Here is a 23,789-nt window from a genome sequence, read left to right as displayed (position 1 = left end):
AAAAACATGACTAATGTTTGTGATAATGGTGATTAATTTGATCAAGATTACACTCTTATTTACACATTAAATTTCACGTTCACCAAATCAAAATCTGTATTTCTTTTTAATATACAAAAATTTCTTGATCACATTTCATAAACTGTCAGTTCATACATTTCCATTTCTCTAAAACACATTTATACCGTATATTAATAATACATCATGTGTGACAATCTAAGTTATACATTGTATAGACATTGAGAGCTACATGTATGATGTCAAATTTTTGGCACTTTATAAAAACATTAGGCAGTAGTATTCTATTCTAGTTTCACACAGTTACAACTCAAAGCTTTACACAAGTCACAATTACAGTCAAGATTGAAGCATAGATTTAATTGAAACTTGCTTATCCATCCTAAATCATTGTTGTAGGTTATAACTTTACAAAACTTTTCTTGCAAACAAATTTAAACTAAGAAACACTTACTACGTGTGTGTGTGTGTGCGTGCGTATGTGTGTGTGTACCGTGCATACACAAGTTTGTCTGGGGGTCTCCCAAAGTTCCAGTCTGTGTGCATGCGTGTTGTCAGTTACAGCAGGCCTTCTTAACAGGCAGGGCACTCAGGGTGTGTGTGTTGTCAGTTACAGCAGGCCTTCTTAACAGGCCGATCACTCAGGGTGTGTGTGTTGTCAGTTACAGCAGGCCTTCTTAACAGGCCGATCACTCAGGGTGTGTGTGTTGTCAGTTACAGCAGGCCTTCTTCTCAACAGGCAGGGCACTCAGGGTGTGTGTGTTGTCAGTTACAGCAGGCCTTCTTAACAGGCAGGGCACTCAGGGTGTGTGTGTTGTCAGTTACAGCAGGCCTTCTTCTTAACAGGCAGGGCACTCAGGAGAACAGTCGTGTCTCTCACCCTATCCTCCTGATCTTTCAGGACCCTGTCCACAGAAACACTGCACTGAAACACCTCTTTATCGCATGAAACACTGCACTCAAACACCTCTTTATCGCATGAAACACTGCACTGAAACACCTCTTTATCGCATGAAACACTGCACTGAAACACCTCTTTATCGCATGAAACACTGCACTGAAACACCTCTTTATCGCATGAAACACTGCACTCAAACACCTCTTTATCGCATAAAGCACTGCACTGAAAACACCTATTTTTCAGCACAGAATGCTAAGATTCTGTACCCGTAACTATCACCTAGTTTATTAATAACAAAAAGCCTGTGTCAAGTGTATTCGTAAACTCTTACCTGGCCAGATGTGTCAGAGATTCGGCGACGTTGTAGCCAGTGTAAGCACTGACCTCGAAGAATAGCACCTTGGATTCCTACAGAGGGGACAGAGGTCACACATCTTCAGATTAACAACAATCCATCTACTCGTTCCTGACACAAACCAACGTACAGATCAGCCACCCTCCCTTCTTTTCTTCCTATTTCCTTTTAAATTAATCTGTTAAATCCACAAGTCTGAGTTTGTCTTCTGTCTCTGCGGCCTGATCATCCTGAGAACAGTATGAGTCGTTCCCAGCCTCCCTCCCTGCCTTGTCCACGGGTTTTCTCAGACAGTTTGTATTTGCCTCCCGCCTCTGCTGTTACGTGATCCGACTCACCTGAGCTAGCATGTCGGCTTCTTTGAAAGACACCTCCCTCTCCGCCAACATGTCCATCTTGTTGCCTAGGAGCAGGATGGGAACTTCTCCTGCGGCCTCCTGGGAAATGTAGTATGAGAAAAAGATGATTCGATTCCTCCTTCTTGATTTATTGATGAATGAGTTGTAGCCTTACGATGCCATCAGTATGAACTTGTTCATCCCTGCCTGTCCAAACCACAGCTACGCCGCCTTTCATCGTTTAAAACAAAGTCAAGGTTTAAAACCAAGTCAAGGTTGAACTAAGGAGGGTAGGAATCCTTACAGCCAAACACTTCACTTCTGGTATCAAAAGGTGAAAGGTCGTAAGGAGTTTAGGGGTCAGATGGAGGAGGGGGGTCAGATGGCTGAGCGGTTAGAGAATCGGGCCATTAATGAAGGTTGCCGGTTCGATTCTTGGCCGTGCGAAAATGACGTTGTGTCCTTGGGCAAGGCACTTCACCTTACTTGCCTCGGGGGAATGTCCCTGTACTTACTGTAAGTCGCTCTGGATAAGAGCGTCTGCTAAATGACTAAATGTAAAGTTTACCTGAACATTGGCAAGCCAGGGTCTTACAGCCTTGAAGCTGTCCTCCATTGTGACATCATACATGACAACCACTCCATCCGCCTTACGGAAGAACTGCTTAGTGATGCTGCGATACCTGTGACATCACCAACAAGGAGTCAGGAAAGTGGACAGGACTTGGTTGTGACGCTATCATTTGGCTATGTGGCTTTCAGTCAGAGGTATAAAAATAAATGAAGAAAAAAAGTTGGATTATTTTTTCTTGGCTAGTTTATCTGAGATTTGAAAAGTCGGAAATGTAATTTTACCGGGTTATCGAAGAGTCAAGTTTAAGATTAGAAAAGTTAGAAAAGTCATTCGCCAGTTTATCTAAAAGTAGAAAAGATAGAAATGTCATGTTGCTGTTTTCTCCTGGAGTGGAACATCAGGGGTGTTTCCTCACCTCTCCTGGCCCACGGTGTCCCACAGCTGCATGGCCACCTGGGTGTTGTCCAGGGTTAGGGTCTTCACACTGTAGTCAATACCTAACACACACAGTGTTGTCCAGGGTTAGGGTCTTCACACTGTAGTCAATACCTAACACACACAGTCAAGTTCTCACTTAGGACTCCCTTTTACAGGGCTGACAACTTTTCCAAAAACCTTGGCGGGAGATTTGGTAGCACTCGCCCCCCTCCCCCCTGCTGATTACATGCTGAGCTGTAATCAACCCATGTTGTAACGGAGCACAGATTCATAGAAACCTGCTTGTTTAAGCTTTCGGATATATAAGTTAATGTTCGTTGAGGTGTTTAAATGTCTTGTAGAAGAGTTGAGTGGCTAGTTTTAGAAAGGCAACTCTGGGGGTTGAGATGAAAGGGTTAGGGTGAAAGGGTGATTGATCTGACGTGACATAAGCTGTGTTTGCCGGGGAACAGAGACTAGGGCAGTGTGACTCCACAAGCTCTTTCATGTGATGTTCAGCTCCCCCTCCATCTTCTGAACACACACACACACCAACGTAATCTTTAAAGAATGATTGAATAGTTAAGCTAGTTGCTATCCCCTGCACACTTGCTTTCATATCCCCAAACCAAACATGACCTATTATGCCATCATGACACACACGCGACAATAATAAAAGGTCTATGCCACATCCATACCTCTTTTGCAACACTACCATGTGATCCCTCAAACCTAAATAATCACACACACACACACACACAGGTGGCTGCTATATTCTCACCGACTGTGGCAGAGGTGGCAGGGTGGAATCGTCCTTCGCAGAAGGAGCGCAGCAGGGAGGTCTTCCCCACGCTGGAGTTCCCCACCAGCACCACCTTGAACAGCCGCTCAGGGACCGACACCATCCCCTCCACCATCCTCTGACCAGGAGGGACAGAGGGAGAGAGATGGAGAGAGAGAGATGGAGAGAAAGAGATAGAGAGATGGAGGGATGGAGAGAGAGATATGGAGAAAGAAATGGAGGGATGGAGAGAGAGAGATGGCGGGATGGAGATAGAGATGGAGAAAAAAGTAAACTACATGAACTATATACTGTATTTATGTATATATCTTACTATAAAGTGATGACCTTACATGCTGGGTCTCCTTGCCCACCGGCTGTCCGCGGGCCGTGGTGGGAGCTTTCCTGACCCTCAGGAAACGAGACCTCCTCCCAGCCAAGGGGAGAGCCAGTCTGGAGGTCCGGACGGGGGTCTGAGACACAGGGGGGTCCGTGGCTAAGACATCACTCATCTCTGGATCCTCCTCATCATCATCATCGTCATCTTCATCCTCCTCGTCTTCCTCGCTGAGCTGGTGGAGGAGAGGCTGTGGGCCTCCGTGCAGTAGGTGGGGGAGGTGATCCTCCTCGATGGAGATGACCCGACGGAGGGGCCACCCATCTGGGGGGGCGTCCAACATGTCCGCCTTCCTCTCCATCTCTCTCTCCGTCTCCCCCTCCCTCTCTCTGCCCGTCTCCAAGCTCTCCGTCGTGGCTCCCGTCATCCCCAACACCTCTCTCGCCCCGAGGCCTTGCACCTCTGTCTTCCCAGCAGGCCCTGGGGCGGGGTGTAGGCTAACATAGCCATTAGCGGTCCCCAGCTGGTTAGCTGGAGGTGGCTGCTGGTAGTGTGTGGGGGTGTTGTCATCCTCGCTAGAGCAGGAGGAGAGAAGGAAGACGATTTGAAGGTGTTCTATGGGCAGCGCCTCCAGGGACTGATAGGAATCGTCCGACATTAGGGCTCTTAGAGACGGAGAAGAGGAGAAACAGAGGATATCTGATCAAAGAAGGACGGGCCGATGGGTAGGAATGTTTTTGGTGTTGATTTAGGTGTGGAGATTTTCAAATCAAAGGCACTCAAAAAAAGGTTTAAGTGAGTTTTAGAATATACTGTCCATTCAATGCATTATAAATGTGTTTGTAAATAACATACTGTCTATTATCTATTGTATTACAGCACAACTGTAGATATTATGCGTACTAGTTAAATAAATATTACACCCCCAAACTAAACAGTTCCAAATCAAATCCACTTCATAGTGCCTTGGAAGACTTCCTTTGTTTGTTTATTTGATTTGTCTTCAGCATCCTCTGTTTCACCCTTCAGCCACTGTTTCATTCCACAACCTCTCCTCAGGACAGAATCCTGTCTGTCCAGAATCACAACCACATCTGACAGAACTGATTCCAGATCAGAGCAGAGATAAAAGACCCACCTTTTAACCGGCTGGCTGTGCTCTGAGAACAGATCCCCCAGACCAGCTCTCTGTTTCTGCTTCTTCCTGAGGGAGTTCCTGGGTTTCTGAAGGATTGGAGAACTTACATCAGCGTTTTATTACATATCATGATGTTATTAATTTCACGGTATCAGAATGCTACTTCTTCGCCAACAGGTGCTGAAACGTGCCAATCTGTACTCACAATACCGTAGCAGCTGTCTCGTTCATCTTTTAAGTGTTTGTTCATCTCTCTTTAAAGAAGAAGACGGTCAAATGTGGCTATTGTTATAAAACAAGATGTTTAATTGTACATATTCTGCGTGTGTTTGAGTGTCTTTTACCTCAAGAGGTCTAGCTGTTTCATGAGACTCTGCTTCTCTCTCTGAAGACCTTCAGTGACTCTGTACATTTCCCTGAGGGGACAGAGGACACACCAGTGACTGTGACTGAAGCGTTCAGAAGATATACTGTAATTACTAGAGACAGATTTTGTCTTTGCTGTCTGAGCTGGGAAGTTCAGTAGAACAATCTGTAGGGTATGTGTCTGTCAGTGTGTGTGTGTGTGTGTTCCTACATCTCCCTCTCCTGGTGCAGCCTGGCCGCCTGGCCTTGCAGGAGGGTCAGCTGCTCCTGAGCGAGGGCCAGCTCCTGGGCTGTGTTATCCAGTTCCCTGGACAGCTCCTGGTTGGTCGTCTTCAGCTTGACGTTCTGTGTTCGGCTCTCCTGCTGCTCGCTGTTCAGATCCCGACACTCGCGCTCCAACTGGGGAGGCCGCGCCGGGGGAGGGGAGAGACAGTATCAGCCGGGTCAAAGGTCATCTTTATCAATAAAGTTGGATCAATTCTGGAAACCTTCGGAGGGGAATTGTTTCGGATAATAATAGAACACTTTGTGACTGTTTCTCTCTCCCTGTCACTTCTCTCCATCTTCTCTCAGTCAGAGCCACACCCTAAACCTTAATCCTATTTGGCATCCATGAGTGTTCCATGCGTGTTCCATGCGTGTTCCATGCGTGTTCCATGCGTGTTCCGATGACTACCTGAGGGTCCTGTGGCCAGCGCCCACTCACCCTTCTCTGTTTGAGGAACAGATGTTCCAGCTCCTTCTCCTTGCTGGACAGTTGGTGCTCCAGGTCCTGACTGCGTGACTGCAGACGCTCAGAGTCCTGGATGGAGGGGGGGGGGGGGGGGGGGACAGGAAGTGAGGGACGTTACACAGGAAGACAACTTGGCTAGGTGGAGGGAGGAAGGAACAAGCAGGGCCTAAGGAAACTATTTTGCCAGACTATGATCCATCATGAGTGGTTTGTGTAAAATATCTATGTAGATGTATAGTGGTTTATATTCTAGTACTAAGATGACAATAGGATGGATAGTCTGTATCTACATTACCTTGAGTAGAATCCGGTCCTTCTCGTTCTTGATTTGCAGCTCCATCTCTTCGTAGAGTCGTCGTATCTCTGTGTCGTGTGTGGCAGCTTTCCTGAACACAGAGAAAAAGTACACAAGGTGAGCTTTATTACGGAACAAAAACTCAAACAAAACAAATATCCTCCTCGACCGGATGCTGTTCTGGACGTTTAACAAGGGAGACATTGTACCGATTCAGATAATGAGATCTGAGGGGCATGTGTTGGTACAATGCTAACAGTTGTTTACAGTCTCCCACCCCCCCATCTGTATTTACACAAACACACATGCACAGACACACACACATGCACAACTGTACATATGCAGATCATTATATTGTTAAACCCACCCACACGTAAACGGGGAACGTCCAACAAACAGGCCTTTCATTCATGGTTCTTACATTCCTCCAGCATTCTTTAGACACCCTTTAAGGGCTCAGACAACCAATTAGCAAACCTGTAGAAGACTCAAGTCCTCTTAGGGGTACCGCACGGTGCCGCCATGGTAACGTACTAAACACAGCCAACCCCCAGAACACACATGAATACACATCGGGATCATTCTCATCATTCACAACATCCGAACCCAAAAAATCTGTGTCCCGATGGTACATATTATCCGAAGGCGTAGATTTCATGCAGTATTCGTAGTGGCTGTCAGGGTTTTCAGTGTTATATTGTGCCTGGGATTACACAGGGATAAGGGGAGCATTCTATAGGGGCTTACAGTAACCCCCCCCTGGGGCGCAGGGGCACGGCCTCAACGCAAGGCTGCCACACAAACGCGCGTCGCCACAAGTCACCGGCTTCTCCTACAGCTTCACCAACTGTCAACCAGAGCTTCCCCACAGATAATACAGCTGATATAGGTCTCCCTCTGTTCTCCGGAGCAGAACTCTAGGTGAGCGATTTTCAACCCTGGTCCTTGTACCGCCTTGTTCTGCATGTTTTAGATGTTTCCCTCTTCCAAAACACCTGATTCAAATGAATGGGTCATCATGTAGCTCTGCAGAAGCCTGGTAACGACCTTTCATTTGAATCAGGTGTGTGGGAAGAGGGAAACATCTAAAACATGCAGGACAGGGGGTCCCTGAGGACCAGGGTTGGGAACCACCGCTGAGGACACTGGAGCGCATTTTTATTTTTTCCTCCCCACCTCTGGAGGGCGCTCTCCATCTCTCTCCTCTCCTGGTGGGCCTCCTTGATCTGGGAGGTCACCCTGGCCAGGAACTCCTCGAAGTTGGACAGGAGATGAGGCTCGTCTCTCCTCAGCCGGGCCCAGAGACTTCGCACCTCCCCTGGACTGGAGGAGAGAAAGTTGAAGTATCTCCTCACATTTCTTGACCCGTCATCTGGGTAGCAAAAACAACAGTCTACGAACTAGCTTCCAGCCTGTAAAAGGGTATTAAAAATGCATGTGCTGCATCAAGTATGATTTACTTCCTCAGCTACGGAAGGAAATCACACCTAGAGGTCGCACATATTTACGCCAGCTAAGAGAATTCCATTAACATTTAGTCATTTAGCAGACGCTCTTATCCAGAGCGACGTACAGTAAGTACAGGAACATTCCCCCGAGGCAAGTAGGTTGAAATGCCCAAGGACACAACGTAATTGGTTTGGCCGGGAATCGAACTGGCAACCCTCTGATTACTAGCCTGATTCCCTAACTGCTCAGCCATCTGACCTCCAGTATACCAGTACAGCATGTGAATACCAGAACAGCATGTCAACTGAGCTTACTCCTCGAACACGTTGCTGGCTCCCAGACTGTCCAGCAGCATGCAGAAGTGTTTCTCCTCCTCGTCCTCTCCCCTGGTCAGCTTCGCCTCCCATTGGTTCTGGTACAGGGATTCCGGAACCCTGGGTGCAGTGGCGGGACTCTGCTCATCAGCCAATGAGATCCTCCGGCCGTGCAGGAACTGGCCTGAGGACACGCCCACATCAGGAAGTACCACAGCAGTGAGACTGGAATTGTTGTTTGAGTGAATATACTGTATTCATAAACAAGATGATACATCATTCATATCTGGGTCAAACACACTGTACTTTTGATTACAAACAAGCAGATATTTTAAGTGAAGCATTGGAAGTACAGTAGGGATGAGTAAACAATCGAGAAAATCATATTTTTACCCGGGTCAGATATTATAGAGGTGTATGAAGTGACTGCAAAGTTTTTCATTTGACATCATCAACCTATCACAGCAGAGCTACGGGGAAACAGGAAGTCAATTTATCACAGCAGAGCTACGGGGAAACAGGAAGTCAATTTATCACAGCAGAGCTACGGGGGAAACAGGAAGCAGAACCTACTGAACCCAGTAGAGAACTCTCCGAGCGTGAGGTAACCATTACGGTCCACATCCAAGGAATCAAACACATCTTCCAGTTCCTCAGCTGAGAGAGGGAGTTCTCTATGCAGCCTCTGTAGGGATGACACACACACACAGAGACGAGTTCACAATGACAAGGTTCAGTCAATAATCTGCAGTTCACGCATGCAATAATTCACACAGACCCAAGGCTAAACATATCTTCAACACAAAGACTAAAACACACTATTATGCAATATTATAGTCTACGCATATCCTTCTATAATTTGTTTTCCTTCTGCGTGACGGTAGAATGGATCGAGTATTCACCGTAGAATTATTGGTTTCCATTTCTATTTTTGTGAAGTTGTGTGAGTGTTTATTGTTTATGTGTGAGGTTGTGTAACCATGGATACTAGGTTAATTAATTGATTGTTTACGTGTGTGTGTGTATGTGTGGGTGTTTACGCTGTGGGTCTGGGTGGATAATCCATTGAGCAGAGAGCATGTTTCTAAACACAGTGATCAAAAGAATGGTAATATTAAGTGGCTGCTTCAGAGTGTGTGTGTGTGGAGGGTCCCTCATAAAAGACAAATATAAACATGAAAACACGACGACAGGAGAGTAGAGGAAGCCAAGACCAAGAACACAGAGCACTTCCTGTCTGTGTGGAAACATACTCAGTTTCAGAAACGCTATTGGTCCTCAACCTTCTTATTCCCAACCAACGACAACACGTCACAAACACACGCCCTTCTCAGATACAGTTGTTTAAAGATGTCTTGTCTGGTTATGCTTGTGTGGAAGTGTGATTACCGAGTTGCTACAGTCAGAGAGGTATCACTGAAAAACTGTCGTTCTCTTCCTCTGAAGCCAGCTGATGGCCATACCTGGCACATCCAGAACCCTGCTGTACCCGGCACATCCAGGACCCTGCTGTACCCAGCACATCCAGGACCCTGCTGTACCCAGCACATCCAGGACCCTGCTGTACCCAGCACATCCAGGACCCTGCTGTACCCGGCACATCCAGAACCCTGCTGTACCCAGCACATCCAGGACCCTGCTGTACCCAGCACAGGACCCTGCTGTACCCAGCACATCCAGGACCCTGCTGTACCCAGCAAATCCAGGACCCTGCTGTACCCGGCACATCCTGCTTGCCAGCTCCTCTCTCCTGACTCACCCTCATATCAGTGCGTGTGATGAATCCTTTGCCCTCCATGTCACAGGTCCGGAAGAACTCTTTGGTCTTGTCCAGCATGGCGATACTGCCCCAGTCTGAGCCCCTCCGCTCGGGGGCAGAGCCCCCGGACTGGCTCCGGCTCTCCTCCGCCATCTCAGGGACTCTGGGAGCGTGGTGGGGTCGGGAATCAGACATAGCCGCCTCATTGGCCCTGTGTCTTCTTCATGTGGCCCGTGGGCATTGTGGAGAAAGGATGTGACCTTGTGAAGTTAGAACCAGGAAGACTGCAGGAGTTTGACCAATCAGAGGATTAGCTATCGTGCGTTGGGATGCTTTTGTCCTTTTTCTGAAGTTCCTGAGAAGAAGAGAAGAGATAGATACCAGGTTGTGTACGTTGGAAAATGTACTACGAAATGTTCTGCATTCAATTTTTTGTAGTTTCATCGAGGTTACAAGTTTGTGATGTTTGAACTATGCTGCAAGTTTGTCCTGATTCCAGCACCCAAACAGCTGTTTCTGCAGTATACTGAACTGGCCTGACATCACCAGACCAATCAAACATGAGCTCACAGCTTCATCTGGTTCCCAGTCTGTAGCCTACTGATAAGTCCATCACAGTGAATCAGCAGTGATCAGCACACAAACTAAAGCTCCACATTTACCCTTCTCACAAGCCTGACCCTCACAACTTCCCATGGTGTAGGTAAACATACCGTATAGGCTTATTATAATACCCCTTAGCATACAAAACACATGACTACGTTAATTCCTTAGAAAACTAAAATATATGTATAGTTGTGTATATATGTATTTGCAGATGGTTTGAACTCATACGATTTCATTCTAAACTATGAAAATTTTTATTTTGTACTTGTGCCAACTGCTGTCTTCAGAGGAACTTTCATGTGCTTAAAAATGGAAATCAAACCAACATTTGTGACTACTCGGGAGTTGATGCTTGGCATCGCCAGACTATTTCTCAAATAAACCATGAGCTTGCAGATGGGTCTGGTGCCTGGGCGACAGGAGTTCATCTCTCCTTCAGACATCGATGATGTGGAGAGGAAGGGATTTTTGAGGACTGAGCGACCAAACTAGGTAAGGCTGTCACACTCACATTTTCTATTTAGGAAACAAGTGTAATCTTTCATGTGCAGGTCAACACATCTGAAAAATCTCCGTATTGAAATTGGATTAAGTATAAGTATGCAATATCCGACAAAAACTATTCCAGCATATCAAAAAGTTGTGCATTGATCAGAAAGAATCTGGAACGTCTTTGAGCTTGATCTAAAAACCGTAAGATATTTTTTTTCAATTAGGCTAAATGAATGGACTGTGGTAGAATCAACAGGGGTGTGGCAAGGAGTTCCTCATTGAAAGCGAATATAATCGATATATTTTCTTTTTTAGCAGACAAACAACAATCAAACTTGAGTTATTGGAAAATAAAGACAAAGGTCAAATAACTTACCTTCTGACGTTGACGCAGTCAAAAAGAGCCTCGAGACGATGACACGCTTGCAGAAAGAATCAGCCTGTAAATACACATTGACCGTATCTACAGCTTTCTTTGTATCAAGTCTTGTTTCACCACAGCGTTCGAAAAGTCATCCTGCGACCATGTGATGTCATGGGGCAGTCGCCTGGGGATTATTAAACCCGGTTGGATTTCTGCTGCTATGAGAGCACGTAGGCCCCAAATGAGCGTTCTTCCCAGCACGGAAAAGGTATTAACCACGGTGCCACAGGCTACTTCGAAATGTTAGGCTCAGCATCTGTAGCTATGGGAACTCATGGATAGGTTAATGGGAAACGTCGCGTGGGCATGGCGAGATCGACCAGCCGCGAGTTCAAAATGCCATGAGGTAAAATATCAAAGACACATCCGTTTGTTTATAATCAATGAATATTAATTTTTATAATAGAAATCCCAAACATTGTATTACAAGTTTTTTTTTACTGGAACAGTAACTAAAGATGAAAGAGTTCTCACATGTTATGCCCTCCTGTTATAGTCCTATGGTCCACAATCACACATCAACTGAAAATATTTAAAATAACATAGGCTATAATCAACGTTTAGAGGAACAGTCTGTGATGTTTCCAAAATGAAAAACATGAGTCTTTAAAATAGACCACAGACATTTAAAAACAGTTTTACATCGAAATTACTTTGAACACACGTCTCTGGTTAGTGGTCTTTTAATATGGTTCATGTGTTAAAACCTGTTGATTCATGCTTTTTCCAGCATCGTCTGGTCATTTCCCACTTCCTTGTATCTTCTGCAGTAAGTACTCCATCTGTAGATTGAGGTTAGGTTGTCCTTTCCTTGTCTTTTTGCTCAGCATTTGAAAGGTTTCTGTCTTTTTCTGTTTGTACTTCTGGATGGCCACTTCTCTCTGCTGTTTACTCTTCAAGAATTCCTGAAGGAAAAACAGAAGCACTTTATAAAACACTTTCCAAACATGTGTACAATGTGGCAAGAGTTACGGTTAAGGGTCGTTTTGTTTTTGTGGAAAACTTTACTTCTTTCTTTTGTGATCGCTTTTCTTTGATCTTCTCAAACTCTTCTTTGGTCTTCTGATAGGAGGTCTTCTTCATCATTTTCTTCTTCTGACGGTTGCTCATGGGGAGACTGGAAAGACGACAGACAATATTACTGAACCTGCGGAATCTTTATTCAAGTATATCAATTGTCAATGTTTGCATCATGTGGATCATGTAATCAAGATAAACGCAGACCAAGCCAACTCTAGGAAGAAAGACGTTCTTACTCATTACAAATGGGATACCTGATACGAATATTAATTAAACGAAAATTCTGGCAACGCCCCTGATTCAGTCTTCAAATAATTGTTCGCTAGACCTACCTGTCGGCTTGTAAGTCCTTTGTGGGTTCAGGGGCAGAGTCTGTCCGATCTTCTGACGTGACAGGGTCAGAGGGTGTGCCCTGGTCTGGGAGAGTTTCCTCTCCTCGGTCTTCTGTTACAGCTTCTACCACTCCACCCTGCCTGCCCATGGTCCTATTTATTTTGTTCATCCGAGTCTCGTTTTTCAGCTTCTCGGCTTCAGCCATGTACAGATGTTTCAGGTGCTCCGGGTAATCCTCTTTGTAGTGCGTTTGGACACCCGGCGTCTTTCTCCGCTCTTTTCGTAGAAGTTTGTTGTACTCATGTTGCACTTTCTGCTTCCTCTTGAACGCAAACCCCTGACCTGTGAATATAACAATTTCGTAAAAGAAAAATATTGTAGGCTATATTTGATGCATTGAGTACTGCATCCAACACAGTATATCAATTTGTCAAAAGACTATACATATACAAACTTAACTATGCTATATATCTGACATTATTAGCGAACGTCATTTTAAGATATTGGGAAAGCATAGCAACTATGGCCACGTTACCTTCTCCAACGCTTCCATCAAAAACTTTATGCTCGGAAACCCATTTTCTCTTCTGTTTGTTTGCACTGCCGTGTGGGTTATTTGCTGGGTTATCCCTGCCTCCTTTTCCCGTGAATGTCCCTTTAGCCTTTATATTAGAATTTACCGGCGCCATGTCACTGAAGTGTAATTGACATTAGAAAATGCATCTGTTTACAACTATCGTACTGCGTGCATGTGCTTCCTTCTTGTCGCATCGTGATTACGTGACAAAAAGGTAGCTATTCACTTGCAAAAGGCATGCAAGTGGATACAAGATAAATCGATCATTGTTCATTTGACCTTCCATTGCAGTTTACAGTGCACTTTGGTACACCCATCATGGCGTCTTTGTGACGACTAGAAAACTATCCTATTCGTTGTGCAACTACTAATGCCTTGCTAACGACGGGAAATAACGAAATCCTAGTAAGCTCCCACAGAAAGCACGTTAAGGTTTGATAGTTTGTATCTATGGCATCGCATTTCAATTCTCTCGAAGCAATTCGAAATAAGATAGATGAAGTAAAGCAATTCCTTTCTGTTACGCTGAGCATTGCGAATGCACACACTGTTGATTTTTACACTCGCGATGTGTGGGATCAGTTTATGTCTGTTCCACCAGCGGAGTTGCTAGCAGCAATCTCCGGTGCTGCCCACAAGAGGCCGTTAGTTGACTGTGAAATCAAAGGTAAGGTTGACTAAAGCTGCGGCTAACAGCTGTATCAAGAAGAGGACAATGTTACACAAAATCGTTCTTATACTTAATGTAGGCTAACATTACACTGAATGTTTGGGCTAAACTGATGAACTTGATGAAAAACTAAAGCATTTCACGATAATTTGTTTCGCTAGCACTTCGCAATGTTTTAACATATGAAATGACAAAAACAATCCTCTTGTTAAAGTTGAACTTGCAGATAAGACAAAGACCAAGACAACGTTTGGTTTCTGCACTGAAACTAAGCGGCTGGTGAATGTGGACGAGCTGTTGAAAGCTGCCAAGGCCCACTCCCTGTCTGGTCTCGGGGTGTGCATGTCCAGGAACGACCTGCTGGAGTCCCTCAAAGTCGCTGACCCCTCACCCCCGGAAGAAGGTGCTTGATTAAAACGAACCCAAATTCTTGCATGCTTTTTTCTGTTGGCCGATGTTTCGGCTGAGCTGAAATCAAAGGGAATATAATCTTTGATTCCTCTCCAGAGTGCATTCGGTTTTTTTTTTTACATAAAAAATTAAAGAGTCTGAACCCCATGCTACAGTACAAGAGACACAGAATGAACCGTTTTAGTTACCATGGTTTCCCTCAATAGCATTCCCTCCAGATCAATTTAGAAGTTTATATGCGTATCTAATAAAAAGGTGCCTTTGTATATCAGACAATTGCTGTGCACTGTAGACGTATACTTACTGTTCCAGGACCTGTGATCGAGCCGGGGGAGTTTATGAACTCTAAGAAATCCCATGAGGTCCGGGCCATGTCTGAGGTGGTGTCTAGTTTAGCCAGACACTGCAGAGTCAAACAGGTAATGTCCTTTTCTTAATAAAACCCTAACTTAGCATTCATGTATTGTATGGGACAGACCTCAATAAGATATCTATCAACCACCCATGTGCCTCATACTAGTCAGTAGTGTAATTCATTGGTGTCATATTGAGACTTGTATATTACTAGTTTTTCTATTTTAATATTTAATTAAGATTTGTATATGTTTATCGTATGCACCTTCCTGCCACAGTCAATTTCTTGTATGTGTGAATTTACATAACGAATGAAGCTCATTCAGTGACGAATGAAGCTCATTCAGATTCTCAGCGATATGTATGTATAGCAAAATGCTTTTCTGAACTGTCAAAACATCAGCCTGCTTCCTGACTACATCTCCCATCTCCCTTTGCGTCCAGGTGATTGACGTGGGCTCAGGTAAGGGCTATCTGTGCTCCTTCCTGTCTCTGCAGTACGGCCTCAGGGTCTATGGCATCGACTCCTCCAGCACCAACACGCACGGCGCCCAGGAACTAAACAGGAAGTTGAAGAAGTACTCCAGGGCTTACCAGAAACACAGTCAGGTCGGCAGGAAGGAGAGGGGAGGAGCCTGTGCAGGAGAGAAGAAACCTGTGGATGACAACCCAGAGAAAGTGGATACCAGCAAGCCTAGTTGGGTTGAGAAGGCAGACTGGAGGAGAGAGGCCGTGTCCCAGCCTAGCAGCGCAGAATCACGTCCGACAGAGAGACGAGTGACGTCGCAGAACAACCAGGATAAAATCCCATCTCCATCCCTCCCGTCCGTCCCCAATTGGCCCGAGGTCAACTCCGTAGCCGATGGAACCACAGACCCGGAGACCCCAGAATTAGAGGCAGGAGATCTGTTCCTCAGCACCCTATCCGTGGACGCGATCGACCCTGTCCCCCCCAGGACTCCCTCTAGCGAGCTGAGTGTGGAGGAGAGGGAGAGGAGGAAAATGGAGAACCTGCAGAGGAAGGCCCAGAACAGGGCCAACGGGGACAGCGGCCTGTACTCACCTTTGACCTCCTACGTCACCGCGGAGACGGAGCTACGAGAGATCATCTCTGAGCTGGAGGTGAGAGAGTGTCACGACACACTGTGGTGTCAGGACAGCTCTCTCCCCTTCTCTCCCTCTCATTATCTCTCCCACCCATCCCTTTCCCTCTCATTCTCTCTCCCTCTTTCCTTCTCTCTCCCTCCCTCTCTCATTCTCTCTCCCTCTCATTTTCTCCCTATCTCATTCTCTCCCCCTCTCCTTCTCTCCTTCCCTCTCTCCCCCCTCTCCCTCTCATTCTGTCCCCCTCTTTCCCTGTTTTCCTTTCTCTCTCCCCCCTCTCCCTCTCATTCTCTCCCCTTCTCTCCCTCCCTCTCTCCCCCCTCTCCCTCTCATTCTGTCCCCCTCTTTCCCTGTTTTCCTTTCTCTCCCCCCTCTCCCTCTCATTCTCTCCCCTTCTCCTTCTCTCCCTCCCTCTCTCCCCCTTCTCCCTCTCATTCTCTCCCCCTCTCCTTCTCCTTCTCTCCCTCCCTCTCTCCCCCCTCTCCCTCCCTCTCTCAGGATGCCGTCATGGTCGGGCTGCACACGTGTGGAGACCTGGCTCCCAGCACCCTGCGCATGTTTGCTGCCAAGCAAGAGCTGCTGTCTGTCTGCAGCGTGGGCTGCTGTTACCACTTCCTGTCTGAGGAGTACGACCCCAACACACAGGGTAACTACACCCGTTACACCACCTGTCTGAGGAGTACCCCAGCACACAGGGTAACTACACCCGTTACACCACCTGTCTGAGGAGTACCCCAGCACACAGGGTAACTACACCCGTTACACCACCTGTCTGAGGAGTACCCCAGCACACAGGGTAACTACACCCGTTACACCACCTGTCTGAGGAGTACCCCAGCACACAGGGTAACTACACCACCAGGGGAGGAAACAGACAGCACTGTATGCCCTCAGCTTAGACAATTCAGCGCTGCAGTGATGACTATTGAGGATGTATCCATCTAGGCTGTCTGTGCAGCGTGTTCAAAGATGGCTGCCATGTTGCAACGATGGCATGTTCCGTGACGTATCTGTACATTTTCATAATGCTGGTCTGCCGTTAGAAGCAAGTCTTTTGTGATTCATTGCACTGCAATTACCTGGTAATCAGTGGGGCTGTATGAGTTCCCATGGGAACGGTCTAGTCTCCATCTGTGGACGGTGTGGTATTGACAAGGAGACAGAGTAAAGCTTTAGACCACCACTCCCCTGACACACACACACACCGCCCCCCTAGAGAACATATGGTTTCCATCATGCACACAGCAGTTTCAGGGAGAGCCAGGCTCTTAACTCTTCAACCACCTCCTCCAAGTCTGTCTCTCCCTTTCCCTCTCGCTCTCTCCCTTTCTCTCTCCTCTCCATCCCTCTCCTTCCCCTTTCCCCCCTGTTTCCATTTTTCCTTCTCTTCTTTTCATTCTCACTCATCCCTACTTCCTGTCTTGACCAATAGAAGGTCCTGTAGCCCATCCACGAATCTCCTCCCCCCTGTTGGTTTATGCTAATCATCATTCTATGACCTGCGGCCATCTGCGTTGTCACTCATCCAGCCCAAGGGACAGATTATTATCCTAATGCCTCATTTGATAAACACTGATTCTGTCTGAGTGAATCAGTCCATTGAGATGTGATGGTGTTCATACCCTGTGTGCAGCAGAGCTGCCCTCTCCACGTTCCCTCATGGGATCAGACGAGACACGCTGCTAGAGTCATTGAACGGATTTATGGTCTCTGGATGAGTTTAAAAGATTTGAAAATTTGATATTTTCAGCTTTTCATTTGGAGTGGTTGAATTGGAAATGATTTATCTGAATCATAGGGTCACTGTTCTGGTTTAGTGTTTTAAATAATCGCAATTTTGATACTCTGGGTCATGTTTCTTTCTTCCCAACACCAGATTTAAATAAGTTGCTGCTCAGTCGAGGAGTTGAAACAAATATAGCATTGCAGGGATGGTAAGTTTAGTAGCTGCCCTGGATTGTCTTCAGGACTGGAGTAGAGAAAGTCTGCACTGAATTATGAACATAAAAACGCATGGCTCTGACTTCCCTGACATAAAGTATGATTCAATCACACATTTATCATCATTGCTCAGTGCTTGGAAGATTCCAGATCATGTAGTTCCTTCATCGCTTTGATCAAAGCGTCAAACGACCGTGTTCAGAGCTGACAGCCACAGAACCAGCCGCTATGTAGCACCACTCCTCAACACAGCAGTGACCTCCAGCCGCTATGTAGCACCACTCCTCAACACAGCAGTGACCTCCAGCCGCTATGTAGCACCACTCCTCAACACAGCAGTGACCTCCAGCCGCTATGTAGCACCACTCCTCAACACAGCAGTGACCTCCAGCCGCTATGTAGCACCACTCCTCAACACAGCAGTGACCTCCAGCCGCTATGTAGCACCACTCCTCAACACAGCAGTGACCTCCAGCCGCTATGTAGCACCACTCCTCAACACAGCAGTGACCTCGTCTCTCCGTCCTCCATTCCTTTATGAGGCACCAAACCTGCGTCTGTCTCCCTGCTGTGAAGACAAACCCCGCGGGGTGTTTGTGATTGTCCGTTGGAGCCGTGCTGCAGCTGGCTAGCTTGCTAGGCTAGGCTGTTAGCGCCTCGGCCAGGGTTACGCTAGTCCGCGGGGACAGTGGTGTGCAACGTCGGGAGGTTTGATTGAAAACAGTCGTGCAACGCCGGAGGCTCTTCGCACGCTTCTTTCCCTCCCCGTGGGCCGCGCAGCGCATTCTGGGATACGGGCCAACTCCTGTGGTGAACTACCTCACCCTAAATAGAAACCAAACTCACAGAAGGAGCCGAGAAGTGCATTATGGAGAAAGTTACTTAAAATGTTGCTTCCAGGAAGATATCCATTCAAAGCTGTCATATGAAATATCACAAAATATAGCTGACTTTACCATATCACTCATCCACTTATTCCAGTCTTTGAGCCAAGACTCAAGAGACATTAGTAAAATAACCAACGTTCGATCATTTTCGTATCACTTAAACCTTTATTTAACATGGCAGATTAAATGTGTTTTTTTCACTACATTTGTGGCTCTGGAAATCCATTTACTCCAGATCGTCATAAAGCCTGCGTCAATAAGGAGAAGGCAGTTAGGATGATCAGTTAGCGTTAGGAAGCAGTCCTACAAACCATCCTCTTTCTCAGGGCATCTGGGTACAACACGGCCATTCTGAGAGCCCTTTGAGGGCAGTGTGGGATGCAGGAATAACAAGTTCTCCCCATCACCTCACTCCTGCAGACAACAGACCCCAAAACTGCCCACAAACATACCTTAGGAGTCAGGAGATTCTACAGTCGCCCTGTCTCCTTCCTGTGTAGTAAGGACCAAACAAGCGCTCGGTCGCACGCTATGGAATTAGACACACTTGGTTTTGAGTGGGGAGGGCTAGGATGTGGGTAGATCTGTGTTGTGATCTGACCCTGGAGACTTAGCGGTTAGCATGGGGGACGTTAAGCTAACACGCTAGCTGATGTAAACAGCCGTGTCTTGAGACTGTAAGCTACACTTCAGACTTGGAAGAAGCCTGTCCTCTACGATCCACTGAGAGGGCCTGTTGCCCGCTAACATGTGTTGAACAGAAGGGGAGGTGAATGGCTTAGTGCCAGTAGTTATTGTGTTGTGGGCTTTCTAAAGGACTTCAAAGCTTGTTCCTAAGGCCCTTGTTGAACCCGCTGAATGGTATTCATCTTTCCCTCTCCCTTTGGACGTAAGTGGCTTCAAGCTTGTGGTCGGCTCTTTTTAGGGATGGCAGCGAGAAAAAGATGGCGGGTTGTCAATGTCCAAAAGTATAATGTCAAAACACAACTGCTTCTGTCAGTTTTGGCACAGCTGGTGTTAAAAGATATGTGTGTGTGTGTGTGTCCTGTTCAGACTGTCCAGTGCGCGGTGTGTGTGGATTCCCCATGAGCCGGTACCTGAGAGACCAGTCGTGGTTCTGTGGTAGAAACGCCAGGATGTCAGCCTGCCTGGTGAGGACCTCGGCACAGCGCAACATCACAAACTACACAACCAAATGACATCATCACATTTCTACTTGTGAACTCTTAAGTGCCTGAAGTTCTGAGACGTATGTGGATGTTGTGACTTCCTCAGGCTCTGGAGAGAGTGGCAGTTGGCCAAGGGGTGAGTTCAATACAACTTCCTAATATAAAAACAGAATATTTACACAGCAGACAGACTTCCAAGATCAGCATAAACATGACTTCATGTAAAAACAACCGATCATGTCTGATTGCTGTCACAGAAATCTACGCCCATCAACATTAGTGGAAACGTATCAAAACAATCAAATTGTTACAGTCTGAAAGCTACATGTGTATATTTCCTTGAAACTGTAGATTTTTTTTTTTGACTACTCAGTGTTTCACATGAGTTCTCAAGGATGCATTACAACAAACTGGCCACTTTTGTTCTGTGGGAATTCAATAAAATATATGATTGACTGCAGCCATACATGTCTTAGATGTAAATCCTGCTTTGCTGAGCCAAAACTGACACACAACACCACCCTGTCCATTAATGAAAAATGTTCATGAATATTAATGTAATCACAGCCAGACGGATAGCACGTCTGAACTGCAACAAAAGATCGTCCTGATTGCACAGCAAGGTCTGCGCTTCAAGCTCTGAGATAGTTATGAACGTTTTCATTGTGTTTGACCCACACCTTCACCTAGATGAATGTTTCTTTTTATGACTGCAGGGTATGAGGGTATGTAATGTTTGGCTTCGTTACAGATTCAGATGGAGTCCCTCTTTTACAGGGCGGTTCTACACGTCATTTTAAGAGACCACTACAGCTCCTTCAAAAGGTATGTCTCTTAGGACCTTGGAATGTCTCTGGTTGAGAACAGAAGTGGGGAGGTGTGGAGCCAGGTCTCCCCCACTCCCGAGGGAGACGGGTGAGACAGTGTGTGGGACTCCCTCGTTACTACGAGCTCTGCGCTCAGAGTGGTCCCTGCCTTCAGGACCCGGAGTGACGTCACAAACACGGAGCTCACTTCTGGAACTTATCACATCACCACCTCTCTGCTGCTCTGAGGTCCCTCGTGCAGCAGGGGACCGTTGGAGAGCGGTTGCCAAGCGAGGGAGAGAAAATAATAAGGCTGTTGCTTCGCTCACGGTCACTTCTAGTCTGCCTGTGACTTCAGCGCATCGGTTCTACAGGGAAAATCGGATGGCCATGACTCAGTCCACGGCAGGGAGCTGTGTTCTGTGTGAGAGGTTTAAAGAGTGTGTGTGTGTGTGTGTGTCGTTAACAGTGAGAGCCGAGTGGGAGACGTGTATTCCAAGGCCAGCTCGTTTGTGGACTACGTCCGCAAGGCAGTCACAAAACTGGGGCTGGATGAGACAAAGGTTGGTTCTGGAAAACACTTTCTAAAGTTTATAAACTGAGATTGACAAATACAACTTCTGAACTGGTCTGACGAGGGGCGTTCCGGTAGCTCACCAGACACGTGTGCGCAACCCTCTCTCTGTTTCTCCTGTCACACTTCACTCCCAAACGGGCCAGTAAAGCATGGAAAACATCCCCAAAAGACATCCTCCCCTCCTGTAAACGCTGTGCTGTAGCTTCAGAGAGAGGTGGGCTCCACCTCAGAGCCCAGCCAGTGTCGGGGAGCAGGGGAGCAGGGTGTCCTGGCTCCGCTGGGACGCTGCCTGAATAGGGGATCGTCTTACTGCCCTGCTGCAGGCAAAGCATGGGATTAGAAATGTGGAGTGGTTTGGTGTCATCTCTCTCAAGTCTCTCACATGGCATCCTAAAGCACAACCCTTCAACCCCTCTTTACCTTTTCACCCTCTGCCTCCCTCTCTCTCTCGCTCTCTCTTGCTCTCTATCTGTCCCTCTATCTCTATATCTCTCCATCTCTATATCTCTCCATGTCTATATCTCTCCATCTGTGTTCACCAGCTCTCAGACAGTGCCATCCAGGATTACCAAGACACGTTCATACCTAGGATGTGTGAGATGCAAGCCTTTAATATGGTAGGCCCCCACGGTGTCACCTCACTGCCACTATTGTATCACGCCAAACACACTGTCCCTATTGAGAGTGTAGCCCTGTAGGCTGGTATTGTCCTGTTCTTAGTATTGTTATTACAGAATAGAAGATTAAGTCTGGTTTACACTTACACAGCTTCTAACATGCCTTGTATAAGCTGAGAGAATGAACTTTCTGTAAATGGAAGCCTTAATACCGGTCCAGTGATGGAACTGATCTCCAGAGGAGCAACACGACTCTTGAGATAATGATCCTGCTTGTATGACCTAAGTTGTTAACTTCAGTGAAGCTTTTGCAATACGTCCTATAACAATGTTGTGTTACACAGCGACGGCTAAATGAAGTCTAATCTTGTGGTGCACCTGTGTTTACGTTCCCCAGCTGAAGGTAATGCTGGCTCCCTGCATTGAGGGCTTGATCCTGCTGGATCGTCTCTGCTACCTGAAGGAACAGGTAGAATCATCCTCTTATCCCCCCTGCCACCCGCCAGCCCCCTCCTCTCTTCCACCCTCCTCCTCTTTCTCCTGTCTTCCCACGGTCACAAACCAGCTGTTTGCACCCTGACAGACCTCAAACTTCCAGTGTGAAATCACACGTTCACTGTACTCGCACTGACCCTAGTCTTCCTTCTAGACTCTGTGTGTGTGCGTGTGTGTGTGTGTCTGTGTGTGTGTGTGTTCTTGCTCATTCTCTTCTTCTCTTCCAGACATGGATTTTTAGCTTCTCTTAAGGTTCCAATGTTTAAACTTCAACTTCCTCTTTCCAGTAACAAAAACCTGGTGGAACATAAAACTTCTTCAAATTCTTCGGTTAACAGACATAACATGACACTCAGAGTTCTGTATTGACATTTTGGTAAAAAGGTTCAAGCTAGGGCAAACACCATGTACAAAACGGACCGATTGAGGTTTTATATAATTGCTATTGAAGTCTTTAAGTTTACATTAAGGTCAAATAACAGAAAGGTCCTCCAATATCCACCGCTATAACTCAAGTGTATATTTGTCTAAAACCCTCAGCGATTTGCTTGTACTGCACATTAAAAAGGCTTGAGGCTTAGTCCTCCAGAACGGCAGCCACGGGGCCAAACGTAGCGGAAGACATGACTGTTCTCCTTCCCCCCTTCAGGAGTCGTGTCGACTCATTAGCATCGAGGCGTAAACCAACTCCACGGCATACACCTTCTCATCCGGTACAGAACTAGCTAACCCCTGTCAGGTATCAGGACTGATCCTAAACATGGAGAGTTCACACAGGAACACGGGGGAACCGAACTCAATATTTACACAGATGTTCTTCCTCTGGGAAATCATTAGCAGAGAGCTGTTCTCATCACACGACTCCTGGGCTGCGTTCAAAGACGGCCAGGGTTACTGCTAGCGGAAGGGCTGTTTCCTCATGTGTACGTGTGTGTGTGTGTGTTTGGCTCGTCTTGCAGGAGGACGTGTCATTCTCCACTCTGGTGCAGCTCTTTGATCCTGTGTTGTCACCGAGATGTTACGGTGTTGTGGGAGTGAAGACACCAGGGACAGCATGAGTCCCGACTGAGCCGTCAGCCTCGTTCCTGCCGAGACGTTAGCATCGCTGCAGCACAACTGGCCTTTTTCTGTTTAACCTGCTTCAGGTTTTTATGCTGTACTAAATCTAAAAGGAACATTAAACAAACAGTTATTGCAACAAATGTATTTATTCATTAGTGAAATATAAGACTAGTAATCGTACCATTTTATGATTCTTTTGTAAAAAACACAACTAGTAATTACAGTCTGAACTGTAAAATAATGTGACCATTCTTTGGGTGCTCTAATATTAGCATGTTTTTAACCTGATCACGTGACTGTTGGAGAGCTGGGGTTTTGGAATGATGGCCTCGACTTAACTTCCACATTAATGGATTGCTGGAGGGAAGCTAATGTTTTTAATGCTCCGCTTCCACAATGCACTTGTGTTTCTGCCTCAAGAGACAAAACATTACAACCTCATGGTTCCCAAACCTGGAAAAAACATCTG

The 23,789-nt window shown here is 46.4% G+C and overlaps 3 protein-coding genes across 5 annotated transcripts; 1 reads left to right on the top strand and 2 right to left on the bottom strand.

Moving 5' to 3' along the window:
* Positions 1-134: 134 nt before the first annotated feature.
* On the bottom strand, positions 135-11,504 carry cracr2ab (calcium release activated channel regulator 2Ab). The gene is made up of 18 exons (XM_047022799.1): positions 11,250-11,504; positions 9,776-10,130; positions 8,590-8,701; positions 8,017-8,200; positions 7,430-7,576; positions 6,254-6,344; positions 5,932-6,027; positions 5,437-5,624; positions 5,204-5,275; positions 5,065-5,113; positions 4,860-4,945; positions 3,738-4,386; positions 3,385-3,523; positions 2,602-2,683; positions 2,181-2,295; positions 1,613-1,711; positions 1,251-1,327; positions 135-923 (listed from the first exon to the last, which is right to left on the bottom strand). The coding sequence occupies exons 2-18, from the start codon at positions 9,968-9,970 to the stop codon at positions 836-838; spliced, it is 2,469 nt and encodes an 822-aa protein (XP_046878755.1). The 5' UTR covers positions 9,971-10,130; positions 11,250-11,504; the 3' UTR covers positions 135-835.
* A 156-nt stretch (positions 11,505-11,660) lies between these two features.
* Positions 11,661-13,435, bottom strand: ccdc59 (coiled-coil domain containing 59). The gene is made up of 4 exons (XM_047023279.1): positions 13,186-13,435; positions 12,650-12,992; positions 12,306-12,414; positions 11,661-12,202 (listed from the first exon to the last, which is right to left on the bottom strand). The coding sequence occupies exons 1-4, from the start codon at positions 13,337-13,339 to the stop codon at positions 12,038-12,040; spliced, it is 771 nt and encodes a 256-aa protein (XP_046879235.1). The 5' UTR covers positions 13,340-13,435; the 3' UTR covers positions 11,661-12,037.
* Positions 13,436-13,604: 169 nt separating this feature from the next.
* On the top strand, positions 13,605-23,789 carry mettl25 (methyltransferase like 25). 3 transcript variants are annotated; one of them, XM_047023149.1, is made up of 12 exons: positions 13,605-13,894; positions 14,112-14,300; positions 14,621-14,727; positions 15,107-15,784; positions 16,265-16,412; positions 19,648-19,745; positions 19,870-19,899; positions 20,515-20,588; positions 21,039-21,132; positions 21,689-21,763; positions 22,161-22,232; positions 23,218-23,786. In XM_047023149.1, the coding sequence occupies exons 1-12, from the start codon at positions 13,678-13,680 to the stop codon at positions 23,314-23,316; spliced, it is 1,881 nt and encodes a 626-aa protein (XP_046879105.1). In that variant the 5' UTR covers positions 13,605-13,677; the 3' UTR covers positions 23,317-23,786. The 3 variants fall into 3 exon arrangements, with proteins under 3 accessions (XP_046879105.1, XP_046879104.1, XP_046879106.1); XM_047023148.1 differs by having other exon boundaries at positions 13,612-13,894; positions 14,615-14,727; positions 23,218-23,788; XM_047023150.1 differs by lacking the exon at positions 21,689-21,763 and having other exon boundaries at positions 13,612-13,894; positions 14,615-14,727; positions 23,218-23,789.

The sequence above is a fragment of the Hypomesus transpacificus genome, chromosome 7 (genome assembly GCF_021917145.1).
Source record: "Hypomesus transpacificus isolate Combined female chromosome 7, fHypTra1, whole genome shotgun sequence".
NCBI lineage: Eukaryota > Metazoa > Chordata > Actinopteri > Osmeriformes > Osmeridae > Hypomesus > Hypomesus transpacificus.
Note: the sequence above shows the minus strand (reverse complement) of the source record. Positions and strands in the feature narration are given on the sequence as shown.